General features: G+C 48.8%; 1 protein-coding gene across 1 annotated transcript in view; it reads left to right on the forward strand.

Annotated features, from left to right (window-relative positions):
- Window positions 1–2,375: 2,375 nt before the first annotated feature.
- The window catches only part of DHX8 (DEAH-box helicase 8), a 91,063-nt gene continuing 74,004 nt past the window's right edge, over window positions 2,376–19,434 (forward strand). The window contains exons 1-4 of the mRNA XM_088480727.1: window positions 2,376–2,569; window positions 6,249–6,416; window positions 17,695–17,780; window positions 19,089–19,161. Coding sequence (XP_088336853.1) covers window positions 6,308–6,416; window positions 17,695–17,780; window positions 19,089–19,161 — 268 coding nt within the window. The 5' untranslated portion in view covers window positions 2,376–2,569; window positions 6,249–6,307. The remainder of the gene's footprint in view (window positions 2,570–6,248; window positions 6,417–17,694; window positions 17,781–19,088; window positions 19,162–19,434) is intronic.

Here is a 19,434-nt window from a genome sequence, read left to right on the forward strand (position 1 = left end):
ACCATCGGACATGAGTAACCCTCAGGTTACCCAAGATTGTCTAGCAAAATCACGCTGCTGTGTACAGTGGGTATACGTTTAGGGAGCCGGCGGACGCAATGCCGACCGCCGGTTTCCAGACAATTTAATCCCGATGAGGGACGAATGACAGGCATCTAAATCTAGACGCCTGTCATTTTACGGACGCTGGGAGACCGGCGCCCGGCATCCCGATCGAGCGGATGCCGGGCGCCGCAGCGGACAGCCGTGGAGGGGGAGGGTTAGATTTAGGGCTCCCGGGGGGACTTAGGCACCCCTCGGGAGGTTAGGCTAGGAGGAGGGAGGGTTAGGCACCCCCCCCGGAGACTTAGGTTTAGGCGCTTAGAGGGGGGATTAGGTTTAGGCACAGGGGGGGAGGTTAGGCACCCTAAAGGAGGGTTAGGGGGAAAAATAGGTTAGTTTATACTTACCTGGGGATGATCGGAATTTCCTCCTCTGTCGGCCAGCCGCTGTCTGGATTTGGACTGCCAGCCAGGGGTCCAGCGGTAATTCATACTGATTCCGTACAGTGAAGCTGCATCCAAGGATACAGCCACTGGCTTCATCATGCCCCGTTTTCTGGTATGCTCCATGACGCTGCCTCCAAAATCCAGCAGAATGTCAATCTTACTGCAGCGTTTTGGGCATTGTGCGCAACATCGCAGCTCCAGCATGCACAATGTGGCTTCTGCACATTTAACAACAGCAGAGATGTACGTAAACATCGGGTTTTGTGCTCCCAATGTCATATGCTATGTCACTGTGAGTCATGACCACACTTTGTCCTGACATTAAATGACTCTTGGAACTTTATGGCTTTTGTCTTCCATGGGACTATGGGCCTGATTCAGACCCACTCGCGAGCGCTGTCGATGGTCCCTCACTGCGCCGGCGTGTGCATGCGTGAGACCCGGCCAGCGATGGGCGCTCCGTCGCTATGGGTCTCGCACCAAAGCAGGGTGGCTGTTGATTTTGATTGACAGCTTGCCCGGTGTTGGAGGCGGGCGGGGGGGTGGCTGGACAAACGGAGGCGTTCCCGAAGGAACGCCTGCCGTTTGGGGGTGGCCCTACTGACATCACGAGTGATGTCAGTGTGAGCTTCCGGCTCTGTTAGAGCCGAAAGCTCAGCGGAGCTTGTGGGAATGAGACCCTACCACAAGGGTCTCGTCGCAAGCCCCGATGGTCTTGACCATCGCCTGGCCGCTCGCTAAAGCTGTGGGTGGTCACCCACAGCTTAGCAAGTGACCAGGAGGCCGTCTTTAAAAAAAAACAGGGACGCCCTGATCCAGAGCGAGCACTCTCAAAGAGCGTCCGGCTCTGAATCAGGCCCTATATTTCAATCCCACAACTTTCTTCACTTTTGCATAGTTGTGTGATTGTAAGAGGATAACATGCTCAGCCCTCCGGATTACATAAACCAGTTTAATGACCATGCCTGTCTCCCTGAAAGATCTAGCAATATCCCTGATTGCACCTTTCCACCATTATGTAGCTGTTATATACTGTATATAACAAAACAAAGATATATACATTTAAATGGGACCATTAGTATAATTTCCCTGCGTTGGTTATAAGGCACAATGATCCCTATGGCTATATGCATTTTCTGAGAAGTATCAGTGTATTTTCATCTACTAGTAAATCTTACTAACTGCTTTGAGGCTCATTTACATTTGGATGTAATGGTACATACACATGGTCAAATTTTTCTTCAGATCTGAACGATAACGATTTAAAAAATCGTTCAGATCTGAAGGAAAATCTGACATATCTGAACGATGAACAATGCACGTTCCCGATGATCAGATAACGATATCTGACATCTGATGTGTTTGCAGTCAGACTTGGACGATTCCATTCATTTTAATGCAGTCAAAAATCGTTCATTGTTCAAATCATTCAAATCGTTGGTCAAATCATTCAATCGTTCATCTGACAAATCTGACCGTGTGTATGCTCCATAAGTCAGTTTTATGACAATCCTCTCAGATGTAGCAGCACCCACCCACTTTAACACGCGCTCATAGGTGCTGCTTTCACAATCTCCCTGAAAAGCTTTTTCAAAAGTAAGGAAGAATGCAGTAAATTGTTTGTCTACATTGAAATTTAAAGAGCTTCTGTGGAAATGGCCGTTATCCGTGTCCACGTTGATACTAGGGTTGCAGATAGATCCCCTTCAGTAGATGTACCCTGACGTACAGTCACTTAAGGGGATCTATACACAACCACGTTCCTAGAGCTGCCGGAAGTTGAGACTGAGAGGGAAGGTCAGCGGTTCTGAGGAGAAACGGCCATTATGGTAAAGGCGGAAGTGTCAGTTTAAAGCGGATGTGACGTACGAAGCGTCCATCTTCCGAGTGGCGGAAGCAAATCCTATTTACTTCTTCCTGTTGTGGCGAGGCCTAACGTGGCTACGTAAGTGGTAGCTCCAATCTGTTCTGAATGTGACGGCTCCAGGGGCCTTTCTTACATCGTTAATGGTGATCATGTTCTGAATTGGGAATAAACGTCGTACAGAGACACTGTGACCTGAATGCGACACAGAAGGGCGGTATGTATGATACTCATAACATAACCAGTGTTAGGGGAACCTGTGACAAAGTAGCCACCAAAGCAGCGAGGAAGCTAGAGGCACTCTGTATTATATGAGCTGACAGTGTCCTGTATCTTATTTACGATAGCGGAGTTCAAGACTAGGGCTAAGTAATAAATTGAGAGATGATGTGTTATGTGTACTTTAGAATCGCAGACTGTGTTTGTTTTGGACAGTGGAATAAGGGAGACTGTGCTGTATGGATTATAATGTCTGGGAAACAATGGGGTCAATTCAGTTACAGGCAGTGTGCCTGCCGAATATCTATGTATCCTTCTGCAATATTTTTCTGTTCACCTCGATGAGTGCGAGGAAAAATATTGGTGGATTGTGATGCCCTGTTCCGGATCGCAAAGAGACACATTGTATGTAATTGAATTGCCCTCTATGTGTACAGTCTGTAACTCTGGGGGAAATGTATCAAATTGTCTAGAGTGGAGTAGTTGCCCATAGCAACCAGTCAGCTTATAGCTAGCATCTATCAAGTACATTCTATAAAATGATAGAAGCTGACTGGTTGCGATGGGCAACTTCTCACTTTGGAAGACATGCAGATGGTATAGTGCCTGGGGTGCTGTGCGTGTGGCATATGGATGGTGTAGCGCCTGAGAGGTGGTATGGTAGACCAACATTGCACATCTTCATGCATCCTCTATGGGGTGATGTATGGTGGCTGTGAGGTGCTGGCATTCCAATAGCTTCGTCTTACACCATCTCCGGTAATTGAGACTGTGTGTGGTACTTTGACAGTAGAATTGAAGAGTCAGAAGGTACTCTGGAGCTCATTCAGACCCACTCGCTAGATGCGTTCACTTGCAACCTGTGAAACAGCGTTGAAACACTCAGGCACGCCTGCGTTCGCACCTCCACGCCCCCGTTTTCAGTGGACTACCTCTGTCACCACCCACAAACTGCTTCCCCTGTCACTCATTCTGCTGGGCTTTCTATGTGCAACGAGCGAACACATTCTGATCTTTCGAAGTGGTTTGAGCACGCGCATTGCGATGCATGCGCAGATTGCAACTATCGGTCAGCTACGAGCGTTCGCATCCTAGTGAGCTGGTCTAAATCAGCCCCTCGGTGGGATATGGAGTAAAGTCACATAAGCAAACTAGCGGAGAGCATAACGATGGAGATAAGGGACAATTAAACTTAATTAACTTGTTTGTCCTTTGGTGTACATAATAAAGCATATTACCACCATCAAGCGTAATGACATTTTCAGCAGTTGCCCTCATCCTAAACAGTTTAGTGTTTTATTTGTTGATCAGCAGTTGTGACATATCAACTAGGTTATATGGCAGAAGAACAGTACTTATTATTATACTGCATATGATGAAGTAAATGAGACTGGCCACATGAACAGTACAGGGGACTTACTGACTGTGTATTGCAATGCTCTTCTTTATTCCACCAGCCTGGAACACTGCAACAAAAGCTATAATTGTGAGATTGGCATTTTCTAGAGGATGACGCATAATAAAATTATATTATTTAAAACACTCGGGTCCTGATTTTGAGTTGGATAATTCTGTGAGAATGGACACATCTCATGTTTTCAAAATGACTGCGCATGCATCTAAATTGAACAAACTATAGTGTGCGCATGCACCGCACAATGTGGCTGAAGTCGCAAGTAGGCATGTGCCTGCTGTGTCTTGTGCAAGCAGAGACCTGTGTGAGGTAACTGTTTCTGGGGGAGTGAGTACCAGGAAGCATGGAATGGCTATTTTTCATGGGCGTGTCGTGGGTATATATGTTATAGTGTTCACTCCAGGTGCTGATCAGTGAGGGGGACATATTTTTTAATTTTGAAGGGCAAAATTTTAGACTTGGTGTAATGCTACAGCTACTGTAGCTATAATGATACATCGCATCTAAAATTTGGCTGTTCAAAATTAAAATATGCCCCTCTCACTGATCTGTACCCTGCACCTGGAGTGAACACACTATGGGCTCCAATCAATTGAACACGAATTAAATAGCATCGGGAAGGAGCTCCTGGAGCTATTCAATTCTGCGCGCTGTTAAAGATTTCTTCTCGCACACCTCCAGGGATGCGAGCAGAAATCAGATAAAAGTACAGACGCGAGGAATTGTTATGAAATACCGCCGGCCACATGCCCAGCGTTTCGATTCCCGTCAGCGGCAGCCCGACAGGAGCAGAGTGCGACGCAGCGGAAGCCCGACAGCGCTGGAAATCCCGATCGTGGCTAGGTAAGTATCTGCTAACCCCCCTAACCCTAACCCTCCTTAGGGGTGCCTAACCCTAACCACCCCCTTCCCCGCTGCCTAAACCTAAGTCCCCCAGGGGGGTGCCTAACCCTAAGTCCCCCCCGGGAACCCTAAACCTAACCCTCCCCCCCCCCCGCGGCTGTCCGCTCGCGGTGCCTGGCATCACTACGTTCGTGATGCCGTGCGCCGGTCTCCCGGCGTCGAGGAAATGCGGGCGTCTACATCTAGATGCCCGGCATTTCACCCTTGCCGGGATATGACAGTCGGGAAGCCGGCTGCCGGTATTTAGGCAGTCGGCTTCCCGATTGCCTCCCAGACACGATGCTGTTTTCTGCCCTTAGCGCCGGATAGTTTAGTCGGAAAATGCCCGCACTCGCGACTATACACCATGTTTAAGGCGTGAGAACGGGCATTCTCTGACCTAATAGTGCACTGAATTGAATAGCTCCGGGAGCTCCTTCCCAGCACTATTCAAATTGCGTTCAATTGAATCGAGCCCTATATGTACATCTACATGCGAGTCTGAGCTGTGCGACGGGGCAAGGGACATCTGTTGCTGACGGTCTCTTGCACCTAGCGTGGGGCTGTTACAAGTACTGACACTGATGATGGTTATTGCATCTGCGGATGCTAGACCAGTGGGCGGGATAGGCTGCTTACACTTTCAGAAGCTCAGATTTGCCATTTATACAGCCCATACACCAATTTAACGATTCTCTGAAGATCGTCAAAATGTTGGAAATCCTAAATCGCCAATTCAGATATTTTTTTTTGGTCAGAATCTGTGATCCCCATACATTTCCATTTGCAGAATTGGCCCCATTGATTGTTTATGTATGGACTCCTTTAGCTCGATCGATGGTTACATTAGCATATGAAATTGAGTACAAAATCACTGTGGTAGGGAAAAGCGGATGCAGAGTTGTGCAACTCAGAATCGGGTCCTAAGTATGTAAATGGATATATTAAGCCAGAGCACATTTATTTCAAAGGAGGTTGGAATGTATTTTGTCATACCAAAAAAGGATACATTACAAAGTGAAAAGTTACAGGCAGTATGAGCACTAGAAGAGCATAAGAAGTATAAATTTTATGAAATTTGTAAAATTGAAGACCACATGGACAGTACATAAGTGGTGAGCAGTTTGGCCAAATTCAGGCCCCTGTGGTTTTACTAGCACAGTGTGGGGCTTTTAGTATCAAAGTGAAAGGCTGTTCTAAAATGTGTATTTGTGGACTAAAAAGTTGACAATGTGTGGAACCTCCATTGGTATCCACCAAGACTTGTCTGTTAATGCATTGAGGTATGTGCTAGTTAGAAATATACGGGTGGGGGATTTAAAATGTTCATGTGTCTCTCTTACTAAACACTGATCAACATATTTCTCTCTTTTGGTTCTAGATCATATCTTGTTGACACCAATTTTGTTAATGCTCTGTTCCCATTTCTGAGTGATAACCATGGCAGATTCTGTGCTGGAAGAGCTGCGTAAACTTGAATATCTTTCTTTGGTCTCCAAAGTTTGCACTGAGCTGGATAATCATTTGGGGATTAACGACAAAGACTTAGGTGAGATCTCTTATGATTCTGCTTCACTGGGAAAGTGAATACGCTTAGAGAGCGTTATGTGCATGTAAGCTTCATCATTTATAAAGCTCACTATTCTGAGAACTGTTTACAAATGGCCAAGTGGCGCAAACGTCCGTCACTCTCTGTGGGGCATAAAATTGTAATGGTTACTGGCAGTGTCTGAGTCAGAACCCAGGAGCAGGCAGACATAGACTTTCAGTGCTACTGTGTAATTGTTTTTCTCAGAAAATAAGCTGTGGTAGAGATGCTTATTAGCACTTAAGTCTAAAAAATTACTTTTGGCATTGATAAGTATTGGGTTACATCTTGAATACCACTTACAGAATCCTAAAACAGACCATGCCTGCCTGAATACAAAATTTTATGCTGAAATGGGAACTACTCAAGAACTCCAAATCATACAATATTAATGCTGTAAAAATTACTTAACATGAATATTTTAATGCATGTGAAATACAAGCATTTGAAATTAGAATGCTGAGTAATTTTAAGAAATTATTCGAAAACTTATCCCGAAAAAAATTCCCCCACCTGACAACAAAATAAAAATGTACAACTAATGCAAACATACAAAAGGGCAGACTACATCTAACTTGGAGGTTCCTTTTTGTGGTTCTATGTTAAATCGCCATTGGACCTAAAACTATAATATATGCAAAAATGTAAGAGTTTGTCAGATCAGAAGATATGAGTGGTGGTCATAATGGTGGAGCCATATCTTCTGATGCATATCTCATTACTTGTAAGACCACTGCAAGTCAGTGGTGCTATCTGTACTCCAAATGGTTGCTTACATACATAGGACGTTATGTATGTAAAATGGAAATCAAAGTCCTGTTCATCATCCAATATCTTATTTTAAGTATGAGTTGGGAACTATTAGACAGATGTAGTCATTCAAAAGTGTTGTTGGGCCTAGTCCAGGACTTGACAAATTCTTCTAAAATCTTAAGAGCCAGGATGAAAGTTTAGGAGCCAGACCACCATTCCACCAAAGAAATGACAGCCGTGTGTGAGGAGCACAACTCTGTTGTGTTATGTAACTGTTATACGCACTATACTGGTCTACAAAATGGAGGCTACCTCATTACACTGCTCCCCCCCCCCCCTTCCTCATTTGCACATAAAACAATAGTGCCAGACATTACTACAACTTACCACCCAGGCAACCAACCCCCACGGCCACACTACTAAAGGGGTACCCCCAGGCAAACCACCCCTCCGCAGCCACATTGCTGTGCCGCTATCCCATGGGCAATCAAAGCCCCCCCCCCCCCCTCCACCGCAGCTAACCCCTCACGGCCACACAACTAAGAGGGTACCCGCTGGCAAACCACCCCTCTGAAACCATCCAGCCTCCAACCCCTCATGGTCACACCACTATCTCTTCGAAGCCGCTCAGCATATCCTGGCCATGCATAGACCCTCTTACCAGAGAGCTCTATGCAGCTGGAGTTAGGAGACAGCCGGGATGTACAGGAGGATCAGCGCAGACTGAGAAAGACAGCAGGAATCACCACAGCCCGGGACGGAGAGGATGCAGTCAGCATAGGATGGGACGGACAGGCAGAGCAGTCACCGCAGGCAACACTCAGCACATGCATGATATGACTGGGGCTGAGTAGGATCTGCTTCAGCCCTCCCTGCAAAATCTGGGAGCCAGGCAACAAAATCTAGTTGCCGCGGTGACCTGGCCCCTGGGTTTTGTCAAGCCCTGACCTAGTCACTGTGACTTGCAGCAAAAACATACAAATTGAGGTCTTTGGGTGACCAGACTTGCCCACATGTACAGGTCTTTATACATTTTTGCTACTGTCACGCCAAAAAGCCCCTCTTGGCGTCTCAGGTCCCGTGAGAGACTGCTAGTGCCGGTTGTCTTTTTTGCATCTTTATTTTAAATAATTTTTTTCACTCTAAATTCTATTTCAAATACTGACTGTGGTGCACACAGGTGTACAAATGTCACATATCAAATTAATCGGCGCACTCTGCTGATCCGTCTTAGTCACATCGCATTGCGGCATAAACGCATTTTCAGCAAAAAAAGATACCCAACGCTAGCAGAGTAGCACAGGACCTGGCTGCTGACTAACGCCAGGCAAGTCCGTGCTGTGTGGCGTATTGAGGCTAGATGTATGAGGACACATCTGTATTAAAAAAATGTTTTGAAAATCTTATTGGTTTTGCTGATTGTATTTACCCCACAGAGAGCATGGCCTATCTGCTTTTGGTTAATGCTTTACAGTACAATAGTTCCCCTGCTGTTACCTGGAGACCTGCAGAATACAATGGGGAATGGAGTTCCTGCTTAATCTCTGGTGCGGCGTCTACTCCATAATGAGAAGAAGTTGTGCAAAAATGGGAGATTACATCTCTGCAACTGTGCCATACTTAGCCACTCAATTTGCTGCTTTGGAAAGAGTACATAAAATCTTCCTTGACAATTGCAGTTTTAAAACTAAATGCCATTAAGCTGCACATATTTAAACCAGCTTAGCACTGTTTTTTCCATTTGTTTTTTTGTAAGCATTAGTTCCTCTAAGTGAAGCTGGTCATATATTGTACAATAATCATGCAAATCAGCCAACTAAACGACTGGTCTGAACTAGGGGTGAGCGGGTTCGGATTTCTGAAATCCGAACGCCCCCCCGATCCAAGTCCGATCCGAGTCAGGCTCGACTTTTCCCGCCTGACTCGGATCTGAAATCGAGGCAAAACGTCGTCATCCCGCCTTCCGAGTCTCACGGGTTTTGGATCCTATATAAGGTACCCGCGTCGGCGCCATTTTCTCACTCGGCTGTGGCCAGTGAAGAGGGAGGGTGGGAGTTAGGGCTGTGTAGTGTAGTGTAGTGCTGCTGTTGTCCACTACTTCAAAGTCCATAGGGGCTGGCTGTGTTGTGCTGTGCTGCTGTTGTTAATAGGGGCTGTGTCCACTACTTCAAAGTCCATAGGGGCTGGCTGGACTGTGTTGTGCAGTCAGTTCTCCATAGGGGCTGTGTCCACTCCAAAGTCCTGTGCAGTGTCCCAGTCCTAAAGGGGTGCTGTAGTGTTGTCCAGGGGGTGCTCTGTCCATCAGGGGTGCTCCCCCCAAGTGCTAAAAAAATAATATATTTTCTGTTTGTGAATTGTGTGCGCAGTAGCCGCACGTGCATCAACAAAGTAGTGCCAAACGTGCGCCTGTGTCATAAGTAAAGGGCCGGCTGGCTTGACCGTTAAAGGGTGCTGTAACCCCCGAAAGTACACTCCAATCCAAACCAAAAAAAATTATTTTCTGTGTTTGTGAATTGTGTGCACTGTGGCTGCACGTGCATCAACAAAGGAGCAGCGCCAAGCGTGCGCCTGTGTCCCATAAGTAAAGAGCCGGCTGGCTCATTTCTTAAAGGGTGGTGTAACCCACAAAGTGCACTACTCTCCAGCAAAAATAAAAAAATATTTCTACTTCAGGGTCCATAGGGTATCCACAGGATACCTTGGGGTATAGGTGTGACGTCAGTCGCAGGGCACCAAAGAGTTAAGCTTTCAGCCTCCCAGGATGCACTAGGTCCCCCTCCTATACCCCGCCCCCGGGCCAAGGCACCTCAGTTTAGTTTGGTGCCCGGCCGGAGTCGGGTGCACCTGTTGGAGGGGGGGCTAGAAGAGCCCCTGAAGCTTTTTCTTCATGCAGCTGTGGCTGCACATCTGGATGAACAGCATGGACAGTCAGTCCTGACGTCCATGCTGTCTTCCCTACACCCCGCCGGTACCAGAACGCCGGTACTGATCCGGGGATGCTGGTGGGCGTCTGGGGTCACAGCTAGCGGTGACCCCAGATGCTCCGGACCATGGCCGGATTCAAGGGGACAGAGGTAAGCAGCGGGGTCCCGCGGTGGGTCCCCGCTGATCACATGGTCCTAAGTCCCCAGGCAGGGGGCTCCCTGGGGACTGGCTGCAGCGTGGAGCCAGGCGACCAACCTGCGCTTCCACTACCCCCTGGGACAGCGGACCGCAGCAGAGCGGTAGCGCTGCGGCATCCCAGGGGTTAAATGCATGCCAGGGGAGCGCGCCTTCCCTGTCTCACAGCCGGCGCCTCCCCCGCTGCACACAGCCCTCTCTGCACTGTGCTGACTGGTCCTGTGTCAGCGCTCCTCCCCCAGGCCAGCTTCTCTCTGCTCCTCGGCGGCCATCTTCTCTGCAACGCATGGTGAACGCTGCTGGAAGTCTGGAAGGAAGCATCGTGGTCTGGGTCCCCCCGCATACCTCTCCTCCGCTGTGGCTCAGGTCTGTGTATGCAGCGCTGTGTCCTACCAGGCCCTGTGTCTGTGTAGTTGAGTGATCAGCGCTGTTAGTGCAGGAATTGTTATTTCTCTGCATTGTATGTGACTGTGCTAGCGCTGCCTGTAACTTTTCTTCTCTAAACTGTCAGCTTTATTACTGTCCCTGTTCTTTCTGCTAAAGCCCTTGCGGTGCGGTGCTGCAGGGTGGTCTCTCGCCTATTTAATACTTAATTGGTGAGAGAGGTCACATACGTGGTGCCATCATGTCTGAAAGTGATTTTCCCCTCCGGCTACAGTGTACCACGTGCAAAGTACCGTTAGCGGAGGGGGAGGGTAGCGCGGAGGGCCTTTGCCGGCAGTGTTTGTCCATGGCGCGGCCTATTACGGTTACAGCACCGGTACAGGAGCCGCCCTGGGCTTGTTTCGCTCAGGCGTTAACAGCTTTAGTGGCCAGTTAGCTCCGCAGCCCGCGTTTACTCCGATGGGTTTGTCCCAGCAGTCTGTGGTGTCGTCACCCATGCAGGGGTTCCCACGACAATTGGTGGTACCCCACAGTCTCCCTATTTCCCCGCTCCCGGGTTCTCAGGAGCCAGCGTGGGTTAACTCCCTGACGAGTTCTGTACAGCACTTGTCGGATGTGTTGCAAGGGGAGTCTGTGATGCGGCCTCATAAAAGGCCGGTGGCGTCTCTGTCCGCTCCTTATGAGGATGACGAAGGGACGTCTGATGATGGGGAGATTCTGGATCCTTACTATCAGGAACCTCTCCATACTAAGGACGCTGATGCTAAGTCCAAAGTATATATTCCTGGACTTATTCGGGCGGTCCGCACAGCCTTGGTGATTGAGGACGAAGTTCCCCCAGCGGCTAAATCTAAGTATGCCTTTTTCAAAGATGTGAAGGGCGATGCCACAGTCTTTCCTCTTTCGGGTCAGTTGGTGGACCATTTAGAGGAGGCGTGGAAACAACCTGGCAAAAGATACCAGCCGCAGAGACGCCTGGCGGTGGCTTATCCGTTCGCGGATAATTATTTTGCTAAGTGGGAATCCCCTCCACAGGTGGATTCTCACGTGACCCGTCTTGTCCGTAGTGCCACATTGCCGATGCCATCCATGTCCTCCCTTAAGGATGCTACGGACCGCAAGGTAGAAATCTGCCTGAAGTCCGCTTATTCCCTTGCAGGGGGGGCAGCACGGCCGGCTATGGCCATTTGCTGGGTTGCCAGAGCGATGGAGCGCTGGGCGGATTCATTAGAGGCTTCTTTTGAATCCGACTGTCCGGCCGAACAGGCGGAGTTGATTGGCAATCTCCGTGATTCGGCCACCTACATCAACGAGGCGGCTCTAGACATTAGTACTCTGGTGTCTAGAATTTCTTCAGCAGCGGTAGCTGCTCGTCGCACCTTGTGGCTGCGATCCTGGAAGGCGGACGCAGATTCCAAGAAAGGTCTGGAAGCGTTGCCGTTTACCGGAGAAGTTCTCTTCGGTCCGGATCTGGATAAGATTGTGGCCACGCTGGCGGCAGCCAAATCTGCTTGTCTCCCGTCGGCCGCTGCTCCTTCTGGTTCTGGACCATCGTCCTTTCGGTCATCTAGGGCCCAGGGCAGGCCCAAACCACAGTCGTTTCCTCGACAGGCTGGCCCTAAGAAATCGGTCAAGCCCCGGAAACAGGCATGGAGTACCAGACGTCCGGCCCCCAAGCCAGATGACAAGCCTGCGGCCTGACGGTCCGGGTCTCCCCTTGGGGGATCCCAGGGTGGGAGGCCGCCTGCTGCAGTTCTCCCGGTGTTGGTCGTTCACTACGACAGACACTTGGGTTCTGGAGGTGGTTTCCCACGGGTACGCCCTCTCCTTCCGGCACAGACCCCCGGCTCGATTCTTCACCACGGGTCTCCCATCAGACCGGAACAAGGCTACGGAGCTGCGGAAGGTATTGCACACTATGCTCCAGGCTGGAGTTATAGTGCCTGTTCCATTCTCCCAGAGGGGCCAGGGTTTCTATTCAAATCTATTTTTGGTACAGAAACCCAATGGGTCATATCGTCCGATTCTCAACCTCAAAGCACTCAACAAGTCTTTGCGGGTCCCGAAGTTTCGGATGGAGACCCTACGGTCCATCATTCTGGCGCTGGAACCTGGGGACTACATGGTGTCATTGGACATACAGGACGCTTACCTGCATGTCCCTATTCTTTTGCGCCATCAAGAGTTCCTTCGGTTTGCAATCCGCAGCGACCACTTCCAGTTTCGGGCGTTACCTTTTGGCCTGGCGACAGCACCACGTGTTTTCACCAAGGTGATGGCGGTCATGGCGGCTTCTCTGCGGCTGCAAGGAGTCCGCATGTTGCCGTACTTGGACGACCTGTTATTGGTGGCAGGATCTCCAGAGCTCCTGTTACACCACTTGGACCTGACCATTGCACTGCTGCAACGGCACGGCTGGCTAATCAACTGGCAGAAGTCCACTCTAATCCCGTCTCGGAGGATTCTGCATCTTGGAGCCTTATTGGACTCGGGACAGCAAAGGATCTTCGTGACGGAGGACAAGATCTCTGCTTTACAGTCAAGGGTGCGCAGTTGTCTGCACAGCCGCCGGGTGTCCTTACACTCGGCGATGAGGTTACTGGGCTCCATGGTGTCGGTGTTCGACATGGTGGAATACGCCCAGTTTCACTCCAGACCTCTGCAGCACCTGATCCTGTCCAAGTGGAACGGGCTGCCTCAGTCTCTGAAGTTCCAGACGATTGTGCTCACCCCGGAGGTTCGCCTGTCCCTTGCGTGGTGGTTAAAGACGACCCACCTCAACAAGGGACGTCCGTTCTGGGTTCCAAATTGGGTCCTGTTGACAACGGACGCCAGTCTTCGGGGCTGGGGAGCAGTTTCGGGTCCACACTTGTTCCAGGGCAGGTGGACGCCGACAGCAGCGGAGCTTCCAATAAATATCTTGGAACTCCGTGCGGTCTTCAATGCTCTCCTGCAGGCACAGCGGTTTCTCCAGGGTCACCCGGTGCAGGTCCAGTCGGACAATGCTACCACCGTGGCCTACATAAACAGGCAAGGAGGAACTCGCAGTCGGGCGGCTCTCGTAGAGGTCTCTCGGATCCTGGTTTGGGCGGAGCGCAATCTTCCGGCCATATCAGCGGTCTTCATCCCGGGAGTGCTAAATTGGGAGGCGGACTTTCTAAGTCGCCAGGACGTTCATCCAGGGGAATGGTCCCTGCACCCGGACGTTTTTCAACTACTGGTGGACAGGTGGGGTCTTCCAGAAATCGACCTCATGGCGTCCCGGCACAACAACAAGTTGTCGGTGTACGGGTCTCGCACAAGAGACGAAGGGGCGTCTCTGGTGGATGCTCTGTCCGTCCGGTGGACGTTCAGGTTCGCATACCTGTTCCCTCCGGTCTCCCTTCTCCCACGGGTAATCCGGAAATTCAAACAGGAAGGAGGGACGCTCCTGTTGATAGCTCCCGCGTGGCCCAGACGGCACTGGTTCTCAGACCTTCAGGGTCTGTCCGTGGACAGTCCTCTGCGGTTGCCGCTACGACCGGACCTTCTGTCTCAGGGTCCTTGTCTTCACCCGGACCTGACTCGGCTGTCTTTGGCGGCGTGGCTGTTGAGACGGCCATGCTGAGGTCCCGGGGGTTTTCCAGCTCTGTGGTGCGTACCATGTTACAAGCTCGGAAACCGTCTTCCGCGAGGTTATACCATCGCGTGTGGCATACATTCTTCCAGTGGTGTCGACCGAGAGGTTATGCACCGCGGGAGTTTCGTCTGTCTCGGATTCTCGCCTTCCTGCAAGCGGGACTAGATCATGGGCTTCGCCTTGCTTCTTTGAAGGTACAGGTTTCGGCCCTATCTGTCTGGTTTCACCGTAGGATTGCTACAATCCCGGATGTGCGCACCTTTATGCAAGGTGTTCTCCGTATTCAGCCGCCCTTTGTTCCACCTGTGGCGCCTTGGGATTTGGCTGTGGTCCTGAGGGCTCTCCAAGGACCGCCGTTTGAACCACTGGGCTCAGTGGATATTAAATGGCTAACAGCTAAGACTGTTTTCCTTCTGGCCGTTGCTTCGGCCAGACGTGTTTCTGAGTTAGGGGCTCTTTCTTGTAGACCCCCTTTCTTGGTTTTTCATGGGAACAGGGCAGTGCTCCGCACTCGGCCCGAGTTTCTTCCCAAAGTTGTTTCCCAGTTTCATGTTAACGAGGAAATAGTTGTTCCGGCCTTTAACTCACCGGGTCTTTCCGTGGGTGAGGCCTCTTTGGATGTTGTGCGGGCCTTAAGGACTTATGTTGACCGCACTTCTTCGTTTAGGAAGTCGGACGCTTTGTTGTCCTCTATGGCTTCTGTAAAAAGGGTTGGCCTGCTTCAAAGCAAACTTTGGCAGCCTGGATCCGTATGGCTATTTCTGAAGCTTATCTTCATGAAGGCCTACCGGTCCCTCCTTCTCTGAAGGCTCATTCCATTAGGTCTGTGGGTCCTTCGTGGGCAGCTCGACGTGGTGCCTCGGCAGTTCAGATCTGCAAGGCTGCTACGTGGTCTTCTGTCCATACCTTCGTGAGGTATTACAGGTTTGACACCTTCGCCTCTCAGGATGCTTCCTTCGGGCGGCGGATTCTCCTTTCTGCACAGGAGCGTCCCCACCCTTAAAGGATACTGCTTTGGGACATCCCCAAGGTATCCTGTGGATACCCTATGGACCCTGAAGTAGAAAATATGAGATATGGTAAGAACTTACCCTTGTTATCTCTATTTCTACGAAGTCCATAGGGTTCCACAGGACTCCCGCCCTGTCGCACCTGTGCTGCAGATGGGCTTTGCTCTGGTCACCGGTTTTCCGTCTCCCTCTGGTGAGAATGTGATTCTTGTATGTGTCCAGATCTTTGTTCTCTCTCTTCCTTCTCCTCCTCCGGCCTATGGCTTGGTAACTAACTGAGGTGCCTTGGCCCGGGGGCGGGGTATAGGAGGGGGACCTAGTGCATCCTGGGAGGCTGAAAGCTTAACTCTTTGGTGCCCTGCGACTGACGTCACACCTATACCCCAAAGTATCCTGTGGAACCCTATGGACTTCGTAGAAATAGAGATAACAAGGGTAAGTTCTTACCATATCTCATATTTTTCTGTGTTTGTGTGCGCTTTAGCCGCACGTATATATCAATATAACATAAATGGAGGACCAAACTTTCTCCGATAAAAATAAAATAGGGAAAGATCAAGAACCACTTCCTCCTAGTGCTATTGCTGCTGCTGGGAGTTGTTCATCATCCCAGAGAGGAAGTAGGAACATCACTACTTTTACTAAACAATTGACCCTCCAACAGTCCTTAGCGAGGAGGATGAAGTACGACAGCAGTCATCCTGAAGCAAAACGTATAACTGAGGCCTTGACTGCTATGTTGGTGTTAGACGTGCGTCCGGTATCCGCCATTAGTGCAGTGGGATTTAGACAATTGATGGAGGTAGTGTGTCCCCGGTTCCAAATCCCGTCTAGATTCCACCTGCATCTTCAAAGCAGCAGCGACAAGCGTGCGTCTGTCTGTTAAAGGGTGGTGACCCCCTCAAAGTGTACTACACAAACAATAAAAATATTCTTCTTCTTTTTTCTGTCTTTGTGAATTATGTGGGCTGTAGCCGCACTTGCATCCTCAAAGCAGCAGCGACAAGCGTGCGTCTGTCTGTTAAAGGATTACATCGGTGACAGCATACAAGTAGGCATGTCAGACAGTCCGTACCTGTACTGGCAGGAAAAAGAAGCAATTTGGAGGTCCCTGTACAAACTGGCTCTATTTTACCTGAGTTGCCCCGCCTCCAGTGTGTACTCCGAAAGAGTGTTTAGTGCAGCCGGGAACCTTGTCAGCGAAAGGCGTAGGAGGTTGCTTCCACAAAATGTGGAGAAGATGATGTTCATAAAATGAATTATCAACTCTTCCAGGGAGACCAGCCTCCAGAACGTACAAAGGGACCTGTGGTTCCAGCGGGGACGAATTAATACTCTGTGAGGATGAGGATGTACACACTGAAGAGGGTGAGGAATCGGTGGATGAGGAGGATGAGGATGACATCTTGCCTCCGTAGAGCCAGTTTGTGCAGGGACAGATTAATTGCCAGCTTGTTTTGTGGGGGCCCAAACGAACCAATCATTTCAGCCACAGTTGTGTGGCAGACCCTGCCGCTGAAATGATTGGTTTGTTAAAGTGTGCATGTCCTGTTTATACAACATAAGGGTGGGTGGGAGGGCCCAAGGACAATTCCATCTTGCACCTCTTTTTTTTTTCTTTGCATTATGTACAGTTTGGGGCCTAGTTTTTCAAACTGCCATCCTGTCTGCCACTGCAGTTTCACGCCTAGATGGGTCACGTGTTTGTGCCGCCCACTCGCGTCGCTTAGCATAGTCATCCAGCTACCTCGGTGCAACCTTTTGGACATAAAAACACTATTGTGAGGTGTTCAGAATAGACTGGAAATGAGTGGAAATTAAGGTTATTGAGGTTAATAATAGCATAGGAGCAGAAAAACCTACAAATTCTGTGATTTTAGCTGTTTTTATGCTTTTTTTCAAAAAAATACAGATCCAAAACACAAAACCCAGAACCCAAAACACGGAAGGGTGGTTTTGGCAAAACCAATCCAGATCCAAAACACGAAGAAAGATCCAGATCCAAAACCAAAACACAAAACACGAAAAGTGGCCGGTGCACACCCCTAGTTTGAACTATTATCGTTCAGTAGATAATCATGAATGATGATTCACAACCTTACATCTGAAAAATCGTCTCGATCGTTCTGGTTTTCAATTCCATTGCACCCAATGGTCGTTCAGCCATCTACGGTCTGTGAATGGAGATTGCCTCCATACATTGTACAGCGCGTGGAGCTGCTTTGATTATCGAGCTGTTGCTCCTCCCCTCCACCGTGTTGTGCAGTGTACGGTCAGCTTACTGTAGGTAATATTTGAACCCTAAAATGGCAAGTTTTATAATCTCTAATTATACAACTGTTTTCTGTTGCAGCTGAATTTGTAATTGATATTGCAGAGAAGTCGACTACTTTTGACTCTTTTAAAGCTGCTTTGGAGAAAAATGGAGCAGAATTCACAGTAAGTGGTTTGGTCAGAGGCTTCACTGTTGGGCATTTAAAAAGTTATTCAGAAGCCAAGATAAGTTTGTTGTGTTTTTTTTTTTCTTTGCATATAAAATTAAAAAACTGTCCAAGAAGTAGGATTTGTGCTAACTTTCAAAGCTGCTACATCTTGCTGTTTTAGAGCTTGCCTGCCACCTAGATAAATACTTTCATGAGGTGCACGTCCCCCTTATCAGGGAGCTGTTTGTTTTCTCTGCATCTCGACAAGAACCTATTGAGTGACGGTGATGTACCGAACCCTATACCCCCCTCACATGCCTAAACCTAAGGCCCCACAGGAGCGGGGGCGGGTGCCTAACCCTAACCCTCACTTCCCCTAGCCTAACCTCCCGGTGGGGTGCAAGTTATCCCCCCCCGGGAACCCTAAACCTAACCCAATATCTCCCCCAATCGCCCGCGGTTTTCCGCGCCCGGCATCCCTTCGATCGCGATGCCGGACTCCCGATGTAGGTAAAATGACAGGCGTCAAGATTTCGATGCCTGTCATTTATCCCTTGACGGGTTTTAGCAGTTGGGAAGCCGGCGGTCGGCATTGCGTCCGCTGGCTTCCCGACTGTTTCCCCTTTTAAGGTACTATATATAAACTCATAATAAGGGAGCTGAAAAAAAATAACAAACCTGTATAGTTAAAGAAGCGGCTAAATTTAGCAAACAGCATTGTTCAAAAAGGATGCATACATTTGTTAAAAATTAGTTTTGCATAACAATACAACTTTTTTATTTTTATTGTTCAATATAAACCGAAAGTATATTGTAGAATATCCCTTAAATATGGACACTACAATCCCATTACCCACATTGTACCCTTGATGTCAATTGATTTACAGTTTGCTATATAAATTCATTCACTGCCAGTGCTAACACCTGGAAATAAGCGCACTGCCAGCCCTGGCAGTGGAAACTAGTTGCTCTGTATGTGATTAGTGAATGCAGGTCTTGGCTGCTGTAAGGCGTTGCGGGACACTTGTGGCGCCATATAAATAAAGGATGATGATAATAATAATCGGCAGGAGCCAAAGTTAGGATGGATTGTGTGACCCTCCCTTTCTAGCTGTCGGCACTATGGGTCCTGGAGGGGCATTCTGGTAGTGGAGGTGATTATTTTAACTGTCGAACTCCTGCACCCAACTCTTTATAACTGTACGTAGAGGTTTTGTACCTTTTTATAAGGTGAACACAGTCCTTTTTCCACATATTCTTATACTCTTGCATGTTTAAACTGAAATGTTTCCAGTAGGTTTACGAATTCTTAATTTGTTTGCAGGATTCTCTTGTTAGCAATTTATTGCGTTTGATTCAAACCATGAGACCACCAGCAAAACCGTCAACAAGCAAAGGTTTGTGTGCTATTTCCATCTATAAAATGCGCTGTCCTGCTCTCACTCCTGCAGTGCTGATAAATGAGCATTTATCAGTGTCCGTGTGAAGCCATCCTTTTCTGGTGTCAGCGAAGTGTGGAAAACTGAATGATAACAAGCACATATTGTAATTCGGGAGCTCCACTAGATTTACACAGCACTAAACTTGTGTTTATAGATCTTAGATTAATACTGGCTGCATAGATCTCTCCAATGTTGGTGATATCAGTGTGTTGCCTTTAATGTAGCTTT

This window comes from Taudactylus pleione, unplaced genomic scaffold, assembly GCF_031769625.1.
Source record: "Taudactylus pleione unplaced genomic scaffold, aTauple2 ptg000256l, whole genome shotgun sequence".
Classification (NCBI taxonomy): domain Eukaryota; kingdom Metazoa; phylum Chordata; class Amphibia; order Anura; family Myobatrachidae; genus Taudactylus; species Taudactylus pleione.